Source organism: Pararge aegeria, chromosome 20, assembly GCF_905163445.1.
Source record: "Pararge aegeria chromosome 20, ilParAegt1.1, whole genome shotgun sequence".
Classification (NCBI taxonomy): Eukaryota; Metazoa; Arthropoda; class Insecta; order Lepidoptera; family Nymphalidae; genus Pararge; species Pararge aegeria.
The window spans coordinates 13,636,467-13,662,852 of record NC_053199.1 but is presented as its reverse complement, the minus strand read 5'-3'; the positions used below and the strand labels follow the sequence as shown (position 1 = coordinate 13,662,852).

General features: G+C 35.2%; 1 protein-coding gene across 3 annotated transcripts in view; it reads right to left on the bottom strand.

The window, feature by feature from the left end:
• Positions 1 to 26,386, bottom strand: part of LOC120632519 (protein fem-1 homolog CG6966) — a 99,808-nt gene that overhangs the window by 23,771 nt on the left and 49,651 nt on the right. Inside the window, exons 1-2 of one of the 3 annotated variants that reach the window (XM_039902335.1) lie at positions 21,714 to 22,195; positions 8,188 to 8,452 (exon numbers count right to left, since the gene is read on the bottom strand). The exons of 1 other annotated variant lie outside the window; for it this stretch is intronic. In XM_039902335.1, the coding sequence (XP_039758269.1) occupies positions 8,188 to 8,316 (129 nt within the window). In that variant the 5' untranslated portion in view covers positions 8,317 to 8,452; positions 21,714 to 22,195. Of the gene's footprint in view, positions 1 to 8,187; positions 8,453 to 21,713; positions 22,196 to 26,386 lie in introns of those variants that run through there. One more of the 3 variants, XM_039902336.1, reaches the window with a different exon arrangement.

The following is a 26,386-nucleotide window of genomic DNA, read 5'->3' as shown; positions in this document are numbered from 1 at the left end:
ACGTGGCAAAATTGGCATCCAAGAAAATCTGTATAGTTTATTAAATATTGTTCAAATTTCTTTCAATCGGCTGAGTACTTTTAAAGTTAGAGAATAGAGTGTGCACCTGTGTTTGCGCACATACTTGTGAGTTGTGCATTATAATATCTCCCGCGTAGTAGGAAAATCTGTCTCGAGGATCGACCACAGAAACTGTTTTTTTTTAGATATAAGTGTCTAAAAAAATTTATTTCTAAAATATTTGTGTCCATATTTCTATTATCATAAATAACGCGCATGATTCGAAATGCGTGAAGTGGTAGTTAGCCGGAATGCTCAATGCCATCTGAGTGATCGTAAGCATTAACAATATGTAAGATTCACTTCCTCGACGCTGTTGGTGAAATAACAACTTTAAATGCGCGGCTGTAAGTTTCTATTTTCAACTTTTAACACCTAACCGAATAGCACACTAAACTAGTCAAAATATGGATTATGGACAAACATAAAAAAATACCAATCGCTAAGACTGATTGTATGCTTCACTGTTTACTAACTAAAAAAGTTTATAAAGTAGGGTGATCTAGAAAAATTGTAACATTTCAAATAAATTGGAGACAATGAGTCACTCCGAGACAACAAAAAAAATCCTTACTGATATCGGAAACGGTGGCCAATTTCCAGACAGATTTTCAAAGTAGGCGGGTAATATTATATTGCACTAGAACAGGTGGCCTCTCTATTCCCTCTCTCTCTCATTACTCATATATCCGATACGACCAGAAAGACATTAGGCGCAGAACCGACAGCGTAACGTACTCTCCGAGACACGGGCGGGAATCACCGCCAATTTGCAAACCCCGGGCTGGTACTAAGAATTTGTTAATAGAAAACACCACTACTATTCATTGGCCACACTGATCACTAGATCAGTGTGGCCAATGCCAAATACGCAGTTCATTCTGAGAAATTACTGCAAAATACGCAGTTCATTCTGAGAAATTTTCTAATGAAAAAATCTACCCGGCTAAGTTTTTTGTGGGCTCTTCTTAGACCAGGACGCGTTTGGAACCCTCGTAGCTTTAGGTTTAAGTTGGTGAAAGAATGTATGACCATCCCGTTATAATTATGTAAACATTTATGTATCATAAGTGTACGTGATAGGCCTACATAATAAGGACATTTTGAGTTTGAGTCTTGACACTCAATAATACTTGGTTACAAGTAGTTGGGGCCCAAAAAAACTAAGTACAAAACACACTAACCTCCTGCGTCCGGATTAAAATTGACTGTTCTCTACACAGAAAAAAACAACAAAATAGCAAGATTGTAAGCTATCACAATAAATTATTTCCACTTCGAACACTATACACTGAGCCAAATTATAAAACAATAGCGGATATACGCGACTTCTTCGGCAATGTATTGCTGATTCCCCGAGAGTTTAACAAGTTCTAACATTATTATTATGCCCGGCTTATGCCTGTCATATGCGTGTCTGTCTCCAGAAAGCAAGCTCCAGGCGAATAGGTTCTGAATTTCTCTTAGATATGTTCAATAAAACCCGTTACATGCTGACCTTATAAGTCCGTCAGTCATGGACCTATCGCTTTTATATACATATATATATAGAATGATACATAGATGTAATAACAAATTGCGGCTACTTACAAAAAGTATATTTAATTCCACGCACAAAAAGGAGCACAAAAAAGACGAAACTATAATTATTTACTTTTACTGAGCTAAGCAAGCAGTACTTGGAGGTTATTGCAAGTTAGAAATGAGCAATGAATTTAAAAATGAAATGTTTAAAGCTCTGATAAAAGTTTAACTTGACCTGACGACGCGCGTTTACAATACAAAGTGAAACCGGTGTGTTCTGTAGGTTGAGACAATAAACCCCCGGGAACGGATGTCACAATGCTCATTGTCTCCAATTGCGTCTTACAAAAGCGTTTGGACAAAGTGTCATTTTCGAAATAAGGTCGCAGGGTCAATATCGGTAATTGAAAATGAATCATTGCAAGCGTTGAAATTCATTGTCCATTCCGATTTCAATATCCTGTATCATGGTTATAGGACAAGGAATTAATTCCATAAACAATCGGAACAAACGGAAGTATACTTACAGAAATAACAATAAATGACTTAGGTAACTATAGAAACTGCAATAAGATGAAATATGAATTATTTAATCTGGTTCCATCTTCACATTTCTACCATCGAACTGCAAGGTAAGGTAAGGATCTGCGCGGTTACGTAGTTGATGTCCCATGGACTCGTACAAAGCGTTTTGCTTGCTCGTTTCTTATTCGAACCGGAAAGGTCTAGAATGCCCTTCCGGCTTCCGTTTTCCCCGACACCTTTAATATGGGTTCCTTCAAATCAAGAGTGAATAGGTATTTCCTAGGCAAGCGCGCTCTGTCTAAGGCCGCATCATCATTTATTATTTTGATTAAAGAAAAAATTATGATCAGGAAAAAATCTTCCTGAGAAGACAATAAATCGTCTGGAACTGAGGGGTAAAATCCATGATCGGAAAGAACGGAAATACCTACTTACAAAAATAACAATTAATGTCTTGCTTTGAACTAAAGAAACTGCAGTTTAAAATATGATCACGGAATAAAATTCCATTCTATCGTAGGCTAGTAATAAATCCTCTGAAACTACTGGGACAAGCTATGGTCCGGATATATTACAAGTGTTTGGACAGTGACACACTTAAATTAGGTCGCACACTTGCGAAGGCAGGGTCAATACCAGCGATTGAAAATAAATTATTCCAAACATTGAAATTATTTTACATTTTGATTTCCATATCCTGCATCGTGATTTAAGGGCAAAGAATTAATTCAAGGAATTATCATGTAAAATTGAAGTACTCACAAAAATTTAAATAAATGACTTATTTAATTAGAGACACTGCAACAAAAATTAATAATGGAATATTTTCCATTCAAAATTGCTGGGTACAATCTATAATGGGCAAATATTACAAGAGCGTTTAAATTAGGCTGCAGAATGCAGAGGCAGGGTGGAGATGGAGCTCATCCGGGGAAGTACAAGCGCCATGCTTTTTGTAATAACAAGTTCATGAGGCTCAACACCTGCGCCTCAGATTGATAGGACGTGCACGTCCTGTGAAGTGTAACTCCGTTTAAAGGTGCCCATCCACCATCAGGTGGACCATCTGCTGTGTCCGCCAATCAAATAAAAAAGTAAGATCAAGTTAAGTGGAAATCTTATATTATGATTATATACCCTTGCGAACGTCTGGGTACAATCTACACTGTAGTCGATTTGCGTTTAACAAAAGCGTTCACACAAACTGTCACTATTGAAATTGGGTCAAACTCGCAGGGTCAATGTCGGCGATCGAAAATGGACTATTGTTAGCGATGGAATTAATTATTCAATTACATTTCTCATATCCTGCGTAAGTGGTTTCGGGTAAGAAAATTAACTTGACATCCATTAGCACATTTTAAAGGGAACTATGATACATCTATCATATTATTACTATCCATAATACAGTATGTTTTATGGACACATCATAGTTACCCTCTTTTTAATTAATAAACGTTATAATCACGTTGGAACAGTCACGGAGTATTGTGTAACTTTCTGGCATTTGAAAGGTTACAAAACAGGTTTCCCGGGAGTCTAACAACGCCCACAAGAGGGACATGCCATGCCGTGGTGGTTTTTAGTTTGGGTATCCCACATAAACTCCGACCTGCCCAAGCGTCGGAGGTACCGATAAAGCTATTCAACCAAGCCAAAAAAAATGAAACAGATACTACATAGCTGTTTTGATTGCGTATAATTGAGTAATACAAAAGCGTTGAAAAAAAAAGAGTTTTTTTTTTATGGCATATCAATCCCAGAGTTAACGTTGTTGATTAAAAATAAATTTATACGTAATTTATGGGAATGTAATTTTATACATATAGTAGGATCACGGTTTTAGGACAACAATTGTACGAAACAAAAATGCTTAGCTAAATTTAATTGCAAAATATTTAAGCAATCATAAGGGTTAAATCTTCTGAATGCGGAATAACTTACGTCTTTTCAATAATAGCAAGAATCTTAATGTTAATTAAGACAATAAACATTCAAGAAATGTTAAAAGAGTATTGTCATACATTGCGTTTCAAAAAGCGTTGGACAAAGGGTCAATTTTGAAATTGGGTCGCTGACCCAGGTCATTGTCGGCTGTAGAATGTAAATCATAATAATTACAAGCGGTGATATTATTTATAAAAGTTCATTTTCCATATCCTGCATCGTGGTGTTAGTATAAAAACATTAAATTTTATATTTTATAAAATTGTATAATTATCAATATAATTTAAGTATTGTCTACAATTCGCTTCCTATTTCTATGAGTTAAGTCAGGTAAATAATTGGGCAATTTTATTTGTTGATCGATTTCAAGTAGGCCTAATCTATTTAAAGCACTTTTGAAACGTGTTACAGTAAATTTATAAAGTGGGTAAATAATTAAACTTTTGATATTCATGACATTGAGTTGGTGGGTATTTTGATATAAATACGACTGCATTATCGATGCACCTCTCCCCCCGATGTCGTCGAGCCCTGGGGCTCTTCTCATGGCGAGCTTTCGCGCTCGCCCCACTCCCCCGGTGACGCCGTAGCAACCCCTTAGGTGGTTATCGGCAAGTGTCCTTCCGAAAAAGCAAAAAGATGCACCTCAGTCCTACATGGACTCGAATGATGCAAAGATGCCTCCCGGTTTCTTATTTGTTTATCAAACGTCTTCCAGTACTTCCTTCCTTAGTCTTCCAAGGAATATGTCCGCACTCGTATACTCTCATTAGCATCCTCCGTTATGAACTTTCAAAACAATATGCATCCAAAGTGTGTCTCAGTTTTGATATATAAATAATTTAAATTTAATTTATATATAATAGTCATATTATCTTTTACCCGCAATCATGATAATGCTGCAATAGATCGTGACCCGGATTTTCACATAAAATGTAAGTGTCTGCCTTTAATTTCAAAATAACTTCCTTTTATTCGTATCATTATTACAAGGGTAATAACTAATATACATATAGAGCTACCAACTATCTTTTATAAATCCTTGGATGCCTGGGCCGATTTTAGATCGAATCCCGAACGAGGTGGACCAATGAAATTAGGCGAGTCGCTGGGAGCCGCTGGAGGCAAGCGTGGACACAGGACCCGTGGATTGTGCAAAAAGGATTATTCAAATCAGACTGGTAGTTCCAGAGATTCTTCATTAAATGTAAAAGGAAACAAAAATATAAAAGAACTAGCTGAGCCTGGCCCCTTTTGCAAACACTCCTATATAGGAATGTAACGTTGTTTTTGTGTTTAGCGTATACGCAGTCTAGGGCTTTTGTCTTTACATTTTAAACTGACCTTTGCGCGCGTTTATTAGGGTTTTTTTCAAATCCCGTGGCAACCTTCTGCTTTCTTGGTCCTTTCGACTAACTTTATATTAAACACCAAGTTGATTGGTTGCTTTGTTAGGATGTGAAGGACAAACAAACAAACACACTCTCACATAATATAAGTAAGGATTAAAACAAATTGCTCAGCATTATTATAAACACTTTTTTCTATCTATCTTTTTCAAAATGTATGCAAAAAGGTGTCATAGGATGGCACCTTTCAATATGCCCTGACGGGGCGTCATGTCACTGATTACATAATGTAAATAAATAAAAAGGGACAACATAAATTCCGTGCGGATGATGTCGGTGTTACTGTTAGTACCTACAGGTAGACTTAATAAGAACAAACACACACGATGTCAATGACCTTATCAGCTGATAACTGACGTACAGCGTAGCGGCCTCTAAAATGTAAGCGGCAAGCAATTTCCAATTTAATACGGCTTACGTATTGTAGGTACCTACGAGTATATTGCGCATATGCAAAATCCAGGAAATAGGTAGGTATTGCAGTTTTGATCCAATGAAAATAATTTATATTAGTAGCTCAGAACTTAAGTTCGAACCAACCGTTTTATACTTCGATTAATAAAAGGAAAGAAAAATGGACAAACATATTATTATAAGTTACATAAAATATTTTTAAAAATACAACAGATATACATAATCAAAAACTGGATACAATCTATTAAAAAGTAACAAATCAGGCGGAGCGTAAAATAATAAGTGAACAAGTTTTAGTTAGAAAACATTACTTTTAATACAAATGTGCGAATTTGGGTTCGCGAGATAATAAACAAATAATACATAACATTTTCTCATAATCTGGTGTAACACGCTAACATCGCTTATACTCAAGTATTATTGTACTATAACTGTTATAGACAATCGCTAAAATAAAGATTATAATTCTGTGAAAACAAAATCTAACAAAATTTTAATCAATGGTTTATTCTCTAATTATGCTTCCTTAATGAGCACTTATCTTGGGGCGAAGACGTCATAAATGAAGCCTATTAATTCTTCGACAAAGCTGCTTGGAAGCATGAATTTTGAATTATTTGAATTTTACTTATATTAAACAAACAATCAAATGAAATCACAAATTCTGAGAAAAAAAATATCCTGTACGTGTATATAAGTGTTAAAGTTATTTTATAAAGTAAGTAAATAATTAAACTTATGATAACTGTAAATTCATTTTCGCCAAATATTTTACTAAATTGAATATGAATTTTAGATTACGCTAATTATTATTATTTCATTAATAAATGGTTTTTCAAGAAACAATTAAAATTACATTTGATTAACAACCAATGTTCATGACATTGAGTTGGTAGGTATTTTAATAAAAATACGCATTATAGATACACTTCAGTCTTGTATGGACTCGAACTATTCAAAGATAACTCCCAATGTCTTAGTCGTTATCAATAGTGAAGAAATATTAACGTATTTCGTACCTACCATAAGCTATAAATGGAACGACAACAAAAGGTTTTTTTTACAATTAATTATGTCGTCCTACCTCATGCTAATGTGTAACAAAACTGTTTTGTAACAATTAGCTGAATTTAAATAATAATAATAGTTTATATTTGCTTAAAAATACAATGTTTTTTGTAAAATTATCCTGAACCCCCTAGGAGGATAGAACTAACTAGGATATCCCGTGTCTTGGGGGTCGGTGCCTTCACATATGTGCATCGAGATTAGAGAAAAAACAGAGATAATACATATTTAGAAGTTTACATTATTAAATATACTTACTAGTTACCATAATTAACTATGCAAAATTTTTCAACGGCTGGGTGCACGGAAATAATATTTTGAGTTTATGCTTACACCTTTAAATTAAGACCTGTTATGGATATTATGTGTAATGAATTAATAAATAAGAAAAAAATGCAGCGAGAAATATTTATTATGAAGCAATTCATAGAATGAATAATAGAAATGTTGCACAGCTTCAAGGACTAATTGAAATACTGCATGAGATTATACGTTTTTTAATTAATTTTAATTGACACTACAAATGATAATAACATTAATATATTTTATTTAAAAAAGAACTATATTAAAATACCTCTTTCTACAATTTTTTTTTTTTTTTGTAATATTGGTTATACTCAATTTCTAAAATGAAATACGTGAATGTGTTCGTGCGTGCTCCTACATCTGAGATGTAGTTTGTCACTCATAAATGACTATCTCTTCTTATTATTTTACTTTATTGCTTAAATATCAGCTCCTTGTACTTAATCAAAAGTCAGCTGTCTTTTAAATATAAACAAAAACGCAGGTAAATTTCTCCTATTCCATGTTCCAGTAATTTAGCAGGTGCGCTTTACGTTAAGTATAGTCGATAGCTGATTATATCCCCATGTCAGGGGATATAATCGGGGCCCTGCAGGCATTTTTTTGTATTCTCTACCAATCTACCAATCCGCACTTGGCCAGCGTACGGCCAGACTACGGCCTAAACCCTTCTCATTCTGAGAGGAAACCCTGCCATGTAGGGGGCCGATAATGGTGTGATGATGATGACAATGATGATATATGTATTCTCATAATTTTGTCATTCACCGTTAAAACAAGTAATATTCAATTGCTTAAAACGCACGTAACTTCGAAAAGGTAAAAGATGCTTGCCGGAGAGCAAGTTTGTGCCTCCCCTCCCTCCTCTTATCAACTAAAGCTACCACCGTGCCACGCTTGGCAGACGGGTTAGCATCCTTATGTGCTAAGTTACCTTCTTGATCCGTCTAAGTAGCCGTTTGTGACGTCGTAGCAGGGTTTTTCCGCACCGTCGCAACCTCTCAATCCAGCGGTACCTCACCGGCACCAAGTCAATCAAATCCCATACACCGGACACTGACATTTTCGACAATGACTGCACTACATTACACTACACTGTGACACTTGCCTTGAATTGCAGCCTTGCACTATATTTTACTTATGATTACAATTTTATGTTTAAAACAATTTTTATAACTCTCGATTAGGATTTAGTCGAGCTGCAAATCGATATTTTTGTAAAATTGTGTCGTTATGACGTAAAAAGCTCCATTCTCATACAGTGGCGTGCATAGAGGGTATGCACAGGGTATGCAGATGATAATAAAATGAAATAAATATCCAGTACGAGTTATAAATACTTGAGGGTAGGCTTTATATAACTCTTACAATACCTATTCTTAACTCGTACTGGATATTTTTTTGATGTTATATCATCTGCATACCCTGTGCATAACCTCTATGCACGCCACTGCTCTCAGAGGTAGGAAGGACTAAGCCTGACTAGACTAAGCGCAAGAGCACGATAAAAAGATATTGAAATAAACAATTTTATGTTCTGTCCAAAGAAGTTCCCAAGTAACGTCTATTATTTGTTTCTAGGTCGATGCCAGTTTATTAATATGAGCCTAAGAGCTACCATCTTGCTCCAATGCAGGCAGCGACCACAATTATATGTGGTCAGTGAATGCGGGTCAGGGAACGCATGAACCTCATAATTATATAAATAGATACGTTTGTATAAAATTTGTAAAGATTTTACCGACTGTGTAACACAAATAAAAAGCAAGGAATTTTACAACATTTTTAATTCGGTGCCAAGTAAAATGTAGAAAGAAGTTAAAGCAAGAAATATAACCAAATTAGAGAAACTCCTCCTTCTTTGTACGTCGGTTAAAAATGTGTGAAATAAGTCCACAAAACCTCAAAAAGTGGGAGTCAGAAATTCCTAACACGTTTTCTATTGATTATATCATATCGTATTTATTAAATACTTTTTATAAAATGCACACGATTAATGCCCAACTTGAAAACTGACTAATACGATTTCAGAGGAGAATTATATCAGTAGAGCATTATTCAACTACCCTCAAAGTCACGTCCTTCGGTGGCCTTCGTTAAGCTTCGCGCCTCTTTATGTGAAACGTGACTTTACTTCGTGATGATCACGTCTATCTCAATAACGATTACTTTAAACATAGCGGGATCCATATTCAAATTACATGATACTTTCCAACTGCTTCAGTGTTAAAAATAAACAGTCTTCGGCGGTAAGACAGGCTATTTATTATCCCGGTAAAACAAACGGTTCCCACGGGATTTGCAAGAAAATCGTTATAAACGTGTACGAGGAACGCGGACAATATCTAGGTCATTCTTAAACGATGGATGTGTTACGATTTAAAAATTAGGTATCTAATAATACAAAGAAAATTTACGGAGTGAAATATATATACATATATATATATAATATACAGGTTTTGGCAAATACAACTCTCTAAAAATAAAATAAAATCGCACAAAAGCAATAGAACTTTCGAACTGAAAACTTGTTACCATTCAATTTATTGATATTTGTGTTCTACTTACTGTCACGGAAACGACAAAAAAATCTGGAGCGCAAGTAGAAATAAAAACCTGACAAGTGTGAGTTGGGTTTGCGCCAAAGGGACAGCCGGAAGGGTTCCGTAGGTGCAATATTTGAACACTATATAGTATTAGCATTTGCATTATTACGATCGAGAGATTATATGTTTGTGTGATGTTTATTTACATTCATTGCACCACCTACCTCTTTCTATGTTCTTTTCCTTTTCCGTCTTTGGTTGCCTGGAAGAAATCGCTATGTAGCTATAAGACCACCAAATTGTACTATCTTGCTCTATGTGTTACATATATCTCCGTAACCATATTTTTTTCTTTGGTGAACAATAAAAGTGTATTCATTCATTCATTCATTCATCGAGCAAAACAAAAGTTTCATGTACGAGGACGCTCGCGCCAGTTATATTATTTGTCCTTATAATGAAAGTAGAAATACAAATTCTGCGATTTCAACTCGCTACCTATTACGTTTTATTACGTAGGTACCCCGCTGACAGACATAGGGACAGACAGACGAAAAGCGGGGGCTTATTAATAAGGTCCCGTTATACGGAACCCTAAAGATCAAGTAAAACCAATAATGTTAAGTACAAAATGTAAAAATCAAAATTGTAATATCGCGCATTTTCATTTTAGAAATCGACACCTCTTACTTTTCAACATCGATAATTTTGTAGATATCAAAAATATTAATAATCATCTATAGGCATCAATAAAAACGGCCGAGCACTTGTGTACTTGTGGTCCTTAAAAAAACAGAGTTACCGATATCCTCCGAAATTACTGATGCATCTAATCCAAAACCGTCAGATTACAGATTGAATTTAGTAGTGATGTCCTTTTCCTACTCTCTCTGTAAATAAGGATAGAACAACTAAATTTAATCTGCCTGATTTTGATAAGATTTATTAATTATTAATTTCGGGCTCAGGACAAAACCATTAGGGTAAGAACGTACTAAAATGGATCCCGCACCAGAATAATATCAAACGAGTCAGAGTTTACCAGATTTTTTTTTCTTCCATAAAGCTCCACGCACGCGTGAGACTTCATTGAATTACAATCTAGCCTTAAGATTAATAAGTAATTTTTTTTTAACCTTAACTTATATATTATTTATATCTAAGAACTAGGTGCAATTTTATTTATCTTAGGTGTTCTTAATATCTACTTTGTTCTTGTGATCCTAAAGTTCGTCAGATGCATAATTCCGTTTTTGGAAATGCAAACAAAACGCATACAGCCTTTGGACATCAAAATATATTGGATCTATGGTCGAACATTTGATGTCCAGGGATATCCAGGGTGTCTTGATGTCCAAATGTATTTATAAGGAATAATCAAATTGAAAATCGTAGAATCTACGGACTGCCAAATCATTAAAGGAAATATATATATTGATATATTTGGTGACAAACACTGCAATTAAAGACAAATAACCTTGTACGAAGAGACCTTCTAAAAGAGGACCTTCCCAAAATGCTAACAAGATTCAAAGGAGCCGCCGCTGTCTTCGCACAATCAATGAATTCTATTTACATTTCCTACAACATTAATTTTATAACAGTTATAAGGACAAATATAATTTATAGAATTAATATTTCCTAAATAAAACAGGCATTTTTAGGTTCTTTTTTAATTACTGTTTACAATATTGTAACGTGATAACATTTTTATTCATCAATTATAAACCTAACGCTCGAAAATGTAGACAATCCAAGAGGGGCTTCCTTGCATTAACATAATTTTGACAAACGTAGCATTTGGTATGTGTTCATTGATCTCACAGTAAGGCTATGTATCTAAAAATCAATATATCTGTTATGCCTATCTCCAAATTATAATTTGGCCTTAACTCATAGAAATTGGTTAGAACTCAGAATATTTTAAAATGATCTTAACATTTCATATGTATGTACGTACCTACGTTCTGATATTTAATAATCAGTATGAGATTGTAGGTATTTTTTGGATATTTTCCTTCATATTAACTTTTCCAATTTTACATGAAACAAACTGTATAGCTTTCCCGTAAAATTTTAAAAAACTAAACAGCCAGTTTCTCATCAAACTGGTGTTTCGAGAAATCTTGTTTCTCTTTTAACTATTGCAGTAATTTTAAAGTTAATATATCCGGTACTTTTTTTTAGAATCATTTATTCAGCAGTGTAGATCTATATCATTATCAGTATTTATTTAACAATGTTAGTTGAACGGTATAGAACTATCAACGATGATATCTAATTATTTAATTACTATCCGGTTGGTTTTCTTCGTATTTTATAGATACATAAACTGTACAAACTTGTACTTCCGTTTTAACTACCTAGCCGAAAATAGCAGCAGCGCAATATTCAGCTTTTAATGTTACGAGTACTTTAACTTTAGCTTTTTTTATGTAACTTCTGAATTAACTGGCACGTGGATCACATCAAAAGTTATTATTTTTTTTTACTAGATAGTGGCCGCTACTTCTTACGGGTTAAATAACGTTTTTCTTTTTACAGCCCGTGATTAAAAATATTATTTGTCAGTCACCTGAAAACAAGCTATTATGCAATGATCGAGAAGAATAATAATTCATTGATTTGTTCTGTCCGTTATTTTAGCTACCACTAGTTCGGGGGGCATATTTAAGCATTTTCTGCCGACCCGGCATGCAACTCACGCCTTGCTTGCTTTAAACATAATTTCTTTACAATTTAACAATCATCTTTTGAAATGAAAGCGGGCTAATGACTGTCTACCAATCTGGTTATTAAGAAATACGCACCAACGGATGCCGGAAGATCATTCTGGATCAGAAGAGAGTAACGAAGGAAAGCGTTTGGTACGAATACGTATCCATTTGGATATGATCTGTTCCACATGCGTAACGGTAATTTAAAAGTGTGTAACTTTTTAGCGTTCTCTTCGCCAAACTCATCTTATTCTGGCCGCAAGACACGCCCCTGGTGGCGTTCGTTGACCTAGCTCTCTTTCACAAACAAGATCTCTACAATTGCCGATACTAAATACTAATAAGCACAGCCCGCGTGATTCACCGCGTCTACCGTATCTCTCCATTATACCTATGTAAAAAAGGTTGTTGCTGAGTGAACGCATCTATAATCGTAACAGTTTTTCGGAAAGACAAGTAGTCTGTGTCTGCGAGACCTAAATTTCCTACCTGAATACCAGTTCTTGTCAAAATCCGTTCAGCCATTTTAGCTTGACGAAGTTGTAACAGATATTTTTCATTATATAATCATTATTAAAGTGTGTTCAAAAATATACACTCACATCCTTTGTTCGATATACAAAATACCTATAGAAGGACGTATCCGATTCAGAAATCGGATATGAGGAAATTTATTGCTACAAATTGTTGAGGATACTTATCGAGCCAACCTTCAGTTCGTTGTGCATCCGGATATAAGACCACATTACCTATATTAGGGCCTTGTCACACGGACTGCACGTGTGCAGTTGACGCGTTAACCGTATACAGTCGATATTTGGACTGCACGCATTGGACTGCAGTTATTAGGCATTGACGGAATGGAAGTGTATTGTAGTGAAATGTAATTCGGTACAAATGCGTTTATTTCTATAACTTAAATATTTGGAACGACAAACGTGTACCCGAGTACTTACTTTAACCAATTACAAAGAGTGTATAAAAGAAGACTGGACTTCTATATGCCTAGGAATTAAACCAAATTTACAAGAACATTTATATTCTGAAAACGGCCACACTTTGCACTGGACAACTGCACAGTTTTGGTTGTTAGATAGACACAACCGCATATAACTGCATGCAGTTGAACTTACCGGCTTCATGCGTGCAATTCGTCTCGTAATATCGACTGCAAGCGTGCATTCCGTGTAAAGGAGCTCTTATAGAATTTATACCACATGTCAATACGTCCATACGTCTCCATACGTCTTTGCCGGTGATTCTTGTTTCCATTCTGTTTCCTTTTTGGATGACCTCAATGGGTACCGGTTTCTTTGCAAATGGAGAAATCTGTGGGCAAGTGGTTGCCGCGAAACCATGAACTTGAAAAACGTATGCCAGTAGGTTTTAATGGCAACGCCGTAGCTTTACGGCAAGGCATCTATATAAAATTAGTTAGTTATGTATTTCATTTGGAGGTTAAATTTTAATTATTAATTTGCGTTATTTATAATCTGCTACTGAATAAAATCTTCGGGATCACATCCGCGATTATCTGGCTCATTTGTTTAGAAGGTAGTTTACAGTTCAATACATTCCAATATGAATGGGCGGTCTTGTGTTGTGAAAAGATTTTATTACAATCTATCCGAAAGGGGTGGAATGGAGGTTGACATACTGTTTGTTTATGCAGTTAGAGACATTAAAAGCACTTGACAAAGGTTAATTTTAGAAAAACAACTCTTTAACTCCTATTAGAGGATGGAAGGGTTTAGTATATATATGGCAAAATTCCACTAGTAAGATTAAATGCGGATAATGCCGTGGGCAATCGCTATTATATATATACTAATCGATAAGCTGCAGAATTTGTTGTTCTGTTTGTTTGAATGCTCTAATCTCAAGATTTAACAGTCTGTCAAATCTTTTCAATTCTTAAGAAAGTTTATTGGATATGCTATTGAACATCATGCTACGGCACTTAAGAGCCGGGCAAACTAAGCGGGAGATAAGACTCAGGGGGTCGGGATATATTATGGGGTATAGAATAGCAGATAAAAGTTTGGATAGGCAAAATATACTTATCAGAAGTTAAACGCGAACTAAGGCTGCGGGGAAAAAAATAAAACGAGTGTTACATAAACCGAGTGTGTCAGTCAAACACACATAACATTGTTATGTAAACGCGTCGTGTCAACAGTCAACACTAGTTATGTTTAAATACTCAACGCATAGTTGACACATTAGGATGGCGGTTTGAGAACACACTCGAAACGACATGGTTTTAATGCATTAATGCGACTCGATGGTGATAACCATGTCTTACTAAGGTCCTGGGGTGTTTCTTTTTTGTGTTTTTTCCTTCCCCAACAGGCTGTGGGTTTGGGTCCTACAACTGGAAAATGTTTGTGTGATGAACATGAATGTTTTTCAGTGTCTGGGTGTTTATATGTATAATATAAGTATTTATGTATATTATTCATAAAAAGTTTCATCAGTCACCTTAGTACCCATAACACAAGCTACGCTTACTTTGGGGCTAGATGGCGATGTGTGTATCGTCGTAGTATATTTAGTTATTTATAATTATATATATACATATATATTTAAACCGCCACAATTTATGACGTGATACGCTCATATACGGAGCAGCCTGTATATGGCATTTCATTTGCTTACTTCTTCGAACTAAGCAATGTGTCTTGATACTGTTTAAGTTGCAGAATATCCTACCAACAATATGTTTTCGCGCATACCTACATTGCGGGCATGATGACAGTTTTTTCGTTTTATAATTTATTTTAGTATTTAAGTTACTAATCTGCCATTTAGGAAGCATGTGTTCTGAAAAGTCGAAGAACCTACCAAAAATGTCATATTTTTGTTTCAATAAATAAATAAATAGCACATACACTGGGTTAAATTCTTGGGTCAAGCCAAGAACTTGCCTGATATACACTCCCGTATCTGATTAGAGGTCGCGCGTCGTACGGTTATTACCGCTACTCTAAAACCCCACAACTTTCAATAGAACAACTTCCCTGTGTAAGGTTGTAAGTGAAACGGTTGCGGGTAACGGCTAGTACAGAATAAGTGTGTATTAAAATTTCATCACATATTATATTGTACTACCTATGTTTTCCTGAAAAACATCGCTACTAAGGGATAAGGCCGACTTTTGTACTCCAAGTACTACTGCCATTTTTTTGTTTTTCTATTCTTCTATAAAGTCAGTGGATTAATTTATTTTACATCTTATTAGAACGGGAGGGCCACTTACACTAACTAGTTAGATAAGTATAAGGCAAATTTATTAACGATGACATTAAACATTATAAAAGACATACTGCGAAGATATTAATATAGTGATCTGACACACTGCGAATATTAGAGTAAAGGTCATTTAATATTCTCAGAGTATCTCAACAACTCACGGAACAATGCTGTCCACCCGTCATGGAACAGATCCCATTGAGCATTGCTGTCCAAGAGCGACGACAATGAATGCGGTATAGGTGCCATGCTTCATGCAACAGTGTTACAGGAAGGGACCACGAATAATTTGTTTTTTCGTGGACGTAGGTTATTGTCTTTTGGGGCACGTATACAACACAGATGGTTATGAAGAACATATATGTATGAACGCTTCATAAGTGTCTGTGATACCTAGGCATAAAGAATATTTGAATTTCGAATTTAACCATTAAACCTTCGATCTTATGTCATGGCCTCCATTAATCAACATCAATGAGCAAACCTTGCCGAAGAATTATAAATGACAACACAATTATCATGCGAACGGCTTCCGGCAAGTCTTGGAGAGTATCTCTTTGTTTTTTCTTCAAAGGCTGCAGGTACAAGAAATTCCGGTTGAAATGAAACCGCTCTCAGATACTTGAATTACAAGAGCGAGTTACTGCAGTAGTTACTTGTTCTGCTTGCTTTTACTTGCATAGAGTGCTTAAGTTATGATTTAGTTCAAAAGTAATGAAAAGTTTAACGTTCCACCGTTCTAGTAGGGATTGTTTAGAAAAATGAGATAATTTGGAATTTATAATTCCAATGTTTTCTCTGGTTTGGTCTGGTAGGAGGCTTCGGCCATGGCTAGTTATCACCCTACCTACAAAGACTTTTGCCGCTAAGCGATATAAGTTTACCCTAACACCACTTTCTTTGACTGTATCATCAATGAACTCTTGGTGAGATTGCATTCAAGGGCTAACTTGTAGTTAAATAAGACAAAAAAATACGGAACACAAGTAGGGCCTTCTTACAATTATGTCTGCGGAAACGGTGTTATGAATAGAAACGTAAGCACGGTAATAAATATATATAAAAAATACAAAAAAAAACCTTACTTCCTTCTTGATTATAGTACTTTAGTAGATTTTTTTTATTATAAACAAGCAAATAATATTATGTACACGCGTCATTGTTTTTGTCTCTTTCTACCCGACAACGTAAGCAAATAATATTATGTACACGCGTCATTGTTTTTATCTCTTTCTACCCGACAACGTAAGGGTTTGCTTTAATTTCCTCACAGTCAACGATTTCACGGGTTTCACTCTTACTTGTTCCAATAATCCGATGATCTAAGCCTCTATATTATACCTAAACATCACGCAACATACCAAATGTGCATTCCAATTAAAAAGTAAACAATACACGATTTAGATAAGTTAACGATGTTACCTGACGTATGCACTGTAAAGAAACGAAGCCGCGAAAACACCAGAAGGTAAACAAACAAATTCAATAGATAATTAGCGTAACCTGAAACTTTGTATTGTTGTATTTAACTCATCCCTACTAATATTAGAAATGTGAATGTAAGTTTGTTTGTTACACTTTCACGCGAAAATTACTTAACCGATCTTCATGAAACTTTTTATACATATTCTTGGAGGTATTAGAAATAATATAGTATACTTTCTCAAAAAAAAATAACGTAACATACAAAAATGTTTGTGAAAAAATCTCAAAATCTATCTATATATATAAAAGAGGATGTTTGTATATATGTCATCGATAAACTCAGAAACTATTTGACCGATCATTATGAAAATTGGTATGCTTATGTATTTTTTCACGGAGAAGGTTTATATGCTATGCCCATTGATGTAACTCCCCACCAGGCGGCGCTGTCAAGTATCGACTTCCGCCCCGTTCAACCGATTGTCATAAAAATTGGTATGACCATGTATTTTTCCACGGAGAAAACGAACATGCTATGTCCATTGATGTAACTCCCCACCAGGCGGCGCTGTCAAGTATCGACTTCCGCCCCGTTCAACCGATTGCCATAAAAATTGGTATGACCATGTATTTTTCCACGGAGAAAACGAACATGCTATGTCCATTGATGTAACTCCCCACCAGGCGGCGCTGTCAAGTATCGAATTCTGCCCCGTTCAACCGATTGTCATAAAAATTGGTATGACCATGTATTTTTCCTCGGAGAAAACGAACATGCTATGTCCATTGATGTAACTCCCCACCAGGCGGAGCTGTCAAGTATCGACTTCCGCCCCGTTCAACCGATTGTCATAAAAATTGGTATGACCATGTATTTTTCCACGGAGAATGTAAATATGATATATATAGATTCTTGGAAGTGTTAGAAGTAATATAGGATACTTTTTATCCCGTCATTAAGCTCGGTTCCTTTGGGAGAGGGGATGAGTGTTTGACGATTTAACATCATAACTCCGACAAATTAGAACCGATTTAAATAATTATTTTTGTACTATACAGGTATATGTGTTTAATTGTGTGCCCAAACTGTGGTTGGAGATAGACGACAGAACTCCTCAGCGGACAGCAGCAATTTAATGCCACATCAAAAAACAAACGCAGACGAAGTCGCGGGCAACAGCTAGTCTCATATATGACTATTGGTGTAGACTATGTAGCAGTACGCTGCCTTCCAAAATTACGCGGGGGAAGCCGCAGGGCACATCTAGTTTTTAATAATCTTGAGATGTATTTTTATTTGAAAACGTATTCGTATATTTAATTTAAAATAACTTTTGTTTTTTTTTTTTAACTTTGTAGATTTATTTTAAATGCAAATAATATGCTGTAGTTCCCAAGATCTTGATTGAGTAGAACCACAGAATTGAGAAAATATAGAAACCATGCACACGACTGACATTAAAGCATCACAAATCATTTCACTATAGTATTGTTATTTGACCTCTAATGTTCCAAAGGTTTACCATGAATTGGGGAAAATGGGAAAAGTTTGTGAGCTAGCAACATTCCGCGGACGTAAAGTGAGGCGTGCGCGGGGAATTTTCACTGTTTTTGGACACAATGCACTGCATGCAATGATGGCTGATTGAGGGTTCTGTACGTTCTTAGTTATGTGAGAAAAAAATGGCCTAACGACCATCGCTTTGTAACAGCATTATCTTAAAATAACAGTGTATACCTTGATACCTAAAAACAAGGATTGTAATTCTGAATGAATACCTAAACATTATTATAATAATAATGCTTCAAGCGATGGTAGTAAGGCCCGAGGTAGATTCCATCCACCTGGGTATGCTATATTAAACGAGGCGCAGGGTACCTCTCACCCAAGCGGATCAAGACTATCGAACTTGGGACTCCCCAAAAGAGACCTAAGCTGTGTACAGTAGTGGAAAAGTTTTATTTTGTTTTATTTTTATTTAGTTTGCCGTATCGTCACTCGGGTCTCAGCTGAAAATCAGCGACATGCATGTACTTAGGTACAATGCATGGCAAATGCTGAGCTGTACACCCTTTATGTCTGGTGTTACACACAGACATTGTATGTTGTATACTATGTTGCTACTTTATTATTATAAGATGTACTGTTTGTAACACTTTTCTTTCTTTATTTAGCTTGGTCCAGCAGGGAAAAATCAAAATAATGAGAGAATTAAACTGTATTAATTGACTGACTCTTACTACTACAAGTTAAAGCGCAAGACCAAGGTAAAAAGAAACAAAGAGCAGAGAGCGGAAACATCAAAATGACACTGCGCATAGACAAGTGCATAGATTAAAAATACAATATAATGTTCTTATTACACTCTTAGCATTACATTTCTAACAACAACCCTCTGTTAATATGATGCTGATGATTGTTGACTACAATGTTACGTCAGTTTACCTCCCGACATACGTACAAACGGGACATAATAAGAAACAGACAGATTAACAAGAAGACATAAAGATTAACAAGCTGAATAAATATTTATATAAAACGCCGGGAAAAAAAATCTGCAACAAAATCATTAAAAATATAGTTAACGCGTTTAACTTAAACCGCTATCTACCATAAAAGTATCAATATTAAACTTTGAGCACTTCCTCGAACAAATGCTCGATTAAGTTAAAAATATAATGATTCATCAATACATGCTTAAGGTGCGTTTCCTATGAAGGGGTGACGAAACGTTCAGGTAAGTTAAGGCCAATCAGATTATTGTGATATCGTTATCACATAATCTGACATTAATCTGATCGGCATTTATAAACGACACGTCAAATCCGTTCAGTTGAAACCTAATTTGAAATTCAAAATATTTGCTAACAAACTTCTCATCGCAATTATTTTTAATGAAGAAACCCGAAAGTAATTACTGGTAATAAAACTAGATTTAAATATATTTCCAAACAGTGACACAATATAGCACGTTACAAAATTTCAACTTAAATATCATATACAAAAAGATTCACATTAAACAGAGCAAAAGTTTAATCATCACAAATTAGTTATTTATAAAGAACCTAATTCATCTCAATTATGCAAATATTAAAACTTATATTAAAAGCGAATGCAATGCAAATTCAAATTGATGCAACTTTTTTAAATGTTTTAAAATTTGGGTAACTTCTGATAATATGCATGTGATAGAAAAAATGATGACCAAAGACGAGATACGACCGAAACGTGTAAGAGAAGTGGATAATAAGAATAAGATATTAGTGTAAAAATCAAAAAGGATGAAAGAAGTAGAACCCTTCATTGTCTTTACAATTAAACGTGGTGTACTGATACAATAGTTGAGAGCATGTTTGAAATGTCAGAGCGTGACAAAACACTGAATATAAGTGTTAAAAGAAGATAGAAGAAATGTTTACCTACATACTTTGAGTTAAGGCAAGTACTACAACAAACTACTAGCATTTAATCTATTTGGGAATTACAATAAAACGTGATATAGAGTTAGAATAATTATGACAGCATTTTTCAAACCTTAAAGCCTATTCCGACGTCATTCAACGTATATTTGTAACTGTAAAATCGACGATTATGTTTGTAAGTTCATTTTAAAAGTAAACTAAAACGAATAAGGTTAAATTAACCGCACTGAAGAATGTATAGCAGGGCTGCCATCAGTCCTGATATCTCTCTTGATATATAATTTCGCTGTTTCTCCCGGTATCCTATCAACATTCCGAATGCATCGATAAACGTTTCAAAAATAAGGTCTGTGAGCTTGAAATTTCAGACCGTTCTTTCTAAGAATTAGTTACCATTTCGTCATCATCATCAATCTATTACCGGCCCACCACAGGGCACGAGGTTCCCTCTCAGAATGAGACGGATTTAGGTCGTAGTCCACCACACTGGCCAAGTGCGGATGTATTACTATATATTACTTAATTAATGTCTCTTGCTTCGGCGAAATATTTCACAGAAATATTTTGTTGTTGGTTAAACTCTTTGATAGGAATTTCATTAAGGTGATGTAACATTATAGTCGATGCAAATATTTTTGCAGAAGTGTAGTTAAACCTTGAGAATAAACCATCGTTTCAGGGCACACTTGTCTTAACCCACAAGTTGCGATCGAATAAATTTTTTTGTTTATTTTACGTTTTTGGGTCATGTGTTTTTTTAACTGTGACAACAAACACTAATAAGTCTTCCTAAAACGAAGTTCTTTTTTTTTCGATCAATCAGAAACGATAACGCGTTTATCTTTTCTGTTATTTATTGTAAATAAATAATTAAATTACTTGAGCTCCAAAAGTTTCTTTGTTTATTATTAAAAATATGTAGTATTGTTTTTGGTCGTAACTTGGTCCGCTTGCATTATTGCCATCCCTTTCTTTAAACACACGTGTAATAAAGCTATCTTCCTCATATGATGCTAAGTAATGCCCTAAGTTTGTTTTTAGGTCGATAGCAGCCCTAGTGCCTAGACACATAACATAACACAATTTCACAATCATACCGTCTCGTTTAGCGGACGTAAACGCAACTCGACTCGCGCGCACGCGTCTCTCCGCGTTCGGATACGCTGCAGTACTGCAAGAGCTCTTTCACTCGGAGTTACACAAGTGGTCTTACGTAAAACTTTTGCCTTTCCAACTGCAGCGATGTTTGTTCTCAGTACAGCGGCGTAGACTGGTCAGTTGAAGAATGGACAAAACCGGTTGGGATTTTATAAGAGGATTCTTGGTAAATTGGAACGGAAATATTCTTATATATGTTAGCAGAACTGAACTTTTATTTATAAAGAAAGGAAGGTTAAATAGAAAATTAAAAAAAAAAAAATGGCGCGAATGGAATTATCAGAGAGGTGCCTACTTAAATGACAAGAAGATTGAAGCTAAATAATAAAGTTAAACAAAAGATCGAATAGTTTTATTTTTGACTTTATAAAGAGTAAAGCTGTAATTAGAGATACTGAAACGCTTAAAGTTGTAAGATAAGAGGTTTCTTATATAAATTTATCCCGTCAGCAAAGCTGATCTGATGTTATTATAGCACTTCAAACCACTCGCAGTGAGGAGGTGACGGGTATAGTGTTGCGCACCTCAAATGCCACACTAAAGTTATGAAATGTCCCATAACCTCAAACATTAATTATTGCATCGTTTCAAACTCGTTGAAAAACAAATTGCTATTTTTTGATGTAAAATCTGTGCCGAGCGGCGATGTTTTTAAGATTTTATTTGTTGAACAATGTTTGGATGACCAAAAATTTTATCTTTTATTGGCCTGACATATAAACGGGTCATAGTTATGCAGTAGTAGTATATGGGTATTTCATGATATTCCATTTAAAGGCTCTCAGTTGAAGCGAGTCAAAAAGCTGCGTAATTATGCCGACGCTATGCCACTCTTATTTATAAGGCCCCTTTATAGGTCATATTAATGAACGTGACATTTTTTTTTTGTTTTAATTATTTTATTTTTTAGTTTTTGAAATTTGTAATTGTAGTTGGATATATATTTAAATTTTAAATTATACTATTGTTTTTAATTTTTTTTTGTATTTTCACAGTATTTTTTAAATTTTTGTCATTTTTGTCATATGGGTAGTTAGCCTAAATTAAAAGCATTTATTAACACAAAAATACTTCGCAGGTTAGCGGGGGCTACGTCCCTCCAAAGTGCCGCCCGGGGTTGTGATAACTTCGTCCGGCAACTTAAACCTAAAGCTACGAGGGTTCATCAATGAGAGGCGTAGGTGTCTAGCCTTATTTACCTGCAAAAAAACATCGGCAACCACGTCCTTCAGACCAGAACACAACGATGCTGATTGAAGGAAGAAAATAAGCATGACGTTAGTACTCCTCGGACGAGCTCTGTCACAAAAAGCTCAAGATTTGTAATGTCCTGTAATGTTGAAGTATGGTGGCAATACAATGCATAAGCGTTGCGACGTTATGCCAGTACATTAATAATGCTCTTTTAGTTTAAAACAGTAATTCCTATAATCATATTGAAAAGAGAAACACTATGTCGGGTAATTATATCAGCAACGTTAGATAGTCATAGAAAACAAAACTGAATTCCGTCACGCGTGTGAGGTTTAGCACGCAACTTTGTATGCACGCACCGAAATAACTCACGCGCATTTCTATCCCAGAGGTATAATAATTGATTGTTATATAGGGCATTCCGTTGGCAACGATCAACTGGCGATAAGCAACGAAAAATGTTTATATGAACACCGCACATTTTCGTAAATAGTATCGAGTCGCGAAGCTAAAGCTAATTTTTTTTTTTATTATTATTGTTCAAATTAAATTGCAACAAACATTTTACAATAACATCAGCCATCCTCTTAGAAACTTTGAGTTTATGGTGAGGATGGCGAGTTCGCAAGTAGACATTCTTTATCAAACAATGGTAGTCTTTGAACTGTTGGCTAAAAAAAATCCTCTAAAACTTTGTGCTTTTTTTTATTTGCTCAGAACTCAGTCGTTTATAAACAGATTTGAATTGTTATTTTGTTTGAGACGGTATACTTCCTATGTGGTCCCATTTTCATCGGGTCAAGATCTGTTGAAGGGATCGTCGGGAATTGATTATATTTATTTCTCTGGCATAAAAAATAATCCATTTGCAATATATGGCATGGAATATATTAACCAAAACAACTCAAAATAGCATTTAATCTGCTAATTCCAAGTAAGTCCAAATATTTTCAGTAACCTTCACATAATGTGATGATGAGAACAGAGAAAAACTCGAAACACCTTGACTGTTCGAAGGTCAATGTGAGGCTGTAGGTTTTTCTCGGCTTCGTTTTCGCGAATACAAGCTCTTCAAGTTATTTTTAAAGCACTCAATGACTCAAGTGCTGTCTTGTTTGTGGATATACGAGTTTGTCGTCTCCAATCCGCCACCTTGCTATTTTAATTTTAATTAGTGTTAATATTGTCCCATTCTTCATTACTAAGTTTCGTATGCGCTAGCAAGGTTACTAATATTTTGCTAATAAGGCTATCTTATCTGTGTTATACACAAAAGTACAAAACGCAACGAAGAATAAATATTAAACAGACTTAATTATCATGAAACCAATTCGCCTAAACCAATAATAAGTACGGGGTCAATCGCTTCATCCTTTTTTTTTTTAAAGTTTTTTTTTGTATTTTTGTTCAGAGGGGTTCCAAGCATTTTAAAATTTAAAATTTAAAACTGGATATAAACAGTCGACCTACAAGAAATGGTGCAGAAGTCATTTGTGGGATTGAGTATACGCTTTTATAACATGATTCCTAAAGTAACCTAATGCTAGCGTAATGGACCTAGCAATGCATAAGTTTAAAGAATGTGTTAAGGAATATTTATTACAGCGAGGTTACTATACAATTGATGAATTTCTTAATGAAAGAAGAATCAAGGTTGCTTGGAAACATCCGGCTCCGCTTTCATAGCTCACAAGATAGAAAAATGAATTTTTAATGTAAAATGTAAATTGTTGATATTGGAAAAGAGTTAGTTTCTTGCCGGCTTCTTCTCAGTAGAATCTGCCTTCCGAACCGGTGCTAGAGTCACTACACACAGACAGAATTGACGTTTCGAAAGTGCTTATATTAGGCCTACTTGAAATAAAGGAATTTTGAATTTTTTGACAAGCCCTGAAGATTATTAGTGACTCAACAATTCTTGACTATACAGAGTGTTTCAACTTTATTTTATTTATTTATTTTAGGAATATTTCATGGCAGCCGCTCTTCCTATTATTGGTATTTGAACCCAATATTAGAGAGGGAGCCGCTAGATGCAGATCATAATTATCCGCATTATCATCCCATTACCGGCCCACTACAGGGCACGGGTCTCCTATAGTGAACCCTCGTGCATTTCATACATTCGTAAAAGCACTGCCTATCCAAATTTTTTGATAAAACTTGTATTTAGTAGCCTCCTACTTTTTTCCATTTTATGCCCTCTTCCTGCCTATCCTTTTCAAAAACTGTATGCACGCCACTGCCCTCAGGCGTGCAGGTTTCCTTACGATGTTTTCCTTCACCGTTAAAGCAAGATATTTTTATTGCTTAAATTACAAACGCACGTAACTTAGAAAAAAATAATAGTTGATAATAAAGGGCGCGCCAAGCAGGTGGTTAGTTGAAAACCATGGTTTTTATACAGAGTAACACTTCGCAGGGCTTGTAAGGAATACGTACTACAACATGCCGCCCTTAAAGCGTGCCAAATGTACCTGTAATTACAACAGCAACCGCGCCCATCATACCGAAACACAGCATTGCAACAATGCTGCTGAGCGGCAGTAATACGCATGATAGTACTCTAAATAAATATATATTCTACGACAAAACACACATCACCATCTAGCCCTAAAGTAAGCGTAGCTTGTGTTATGGGTACTAAGATATCTGTTGAATATTTTTATGAATATAATATACAGATAGACACCCAGACACTGAAAAACAAACATGTTCATCAAACAAACATTTTCCAGTTGTGGGAATCGAACCCACGGCCTAGGACTCAGAAAGCAGAGTCGCTGCCCACTGCGCCAGTCGGCCGTCAAACTTCCCCGGACGAGGTCTGTTACAAAAAGCTCTACAACTATTTTATTTCTGCTATCAAATGAAATATACATCTTACGTGACTACAACGTATTCTTGTAAAAATTACGTCTAAAATATTACAAAATCATAGATAAAAAGCATAGTTACATAACATCTTACAGTCCCACCGGGCCCTATAAAAGTTTCATAACGAACCTCATTCGCTGAACGAAATGCAAAGCCTTACTTAGCCTTAGACTTATTTGCAACCAAAACTCTGGTACGCAAATAAGCTATTCACTATTGTGCAGGCGTTATATTACACATAATATGTAACAATATCATTATTACAATACAAAATAAATTAATATACTACGACAATACAAACATCGCTATCTAGCCCAAAGTAGCGAAACTTGTGTTATGAGTACTAAGATGACTGATGAATATTTTAATGAATAGTAGTACCTATATTATATTACATATACACTCAAAAATATTATGTTCATCACACAAACATTTTCCAGTTGTGGGAATCGAACCCACGGCCTTGGACTTGACAAGCAGGGTCGTTGCCCACTGCGCCAAGTTGCCTATAAATTTTTACTTAGCTAAGTTGATAGAAAAC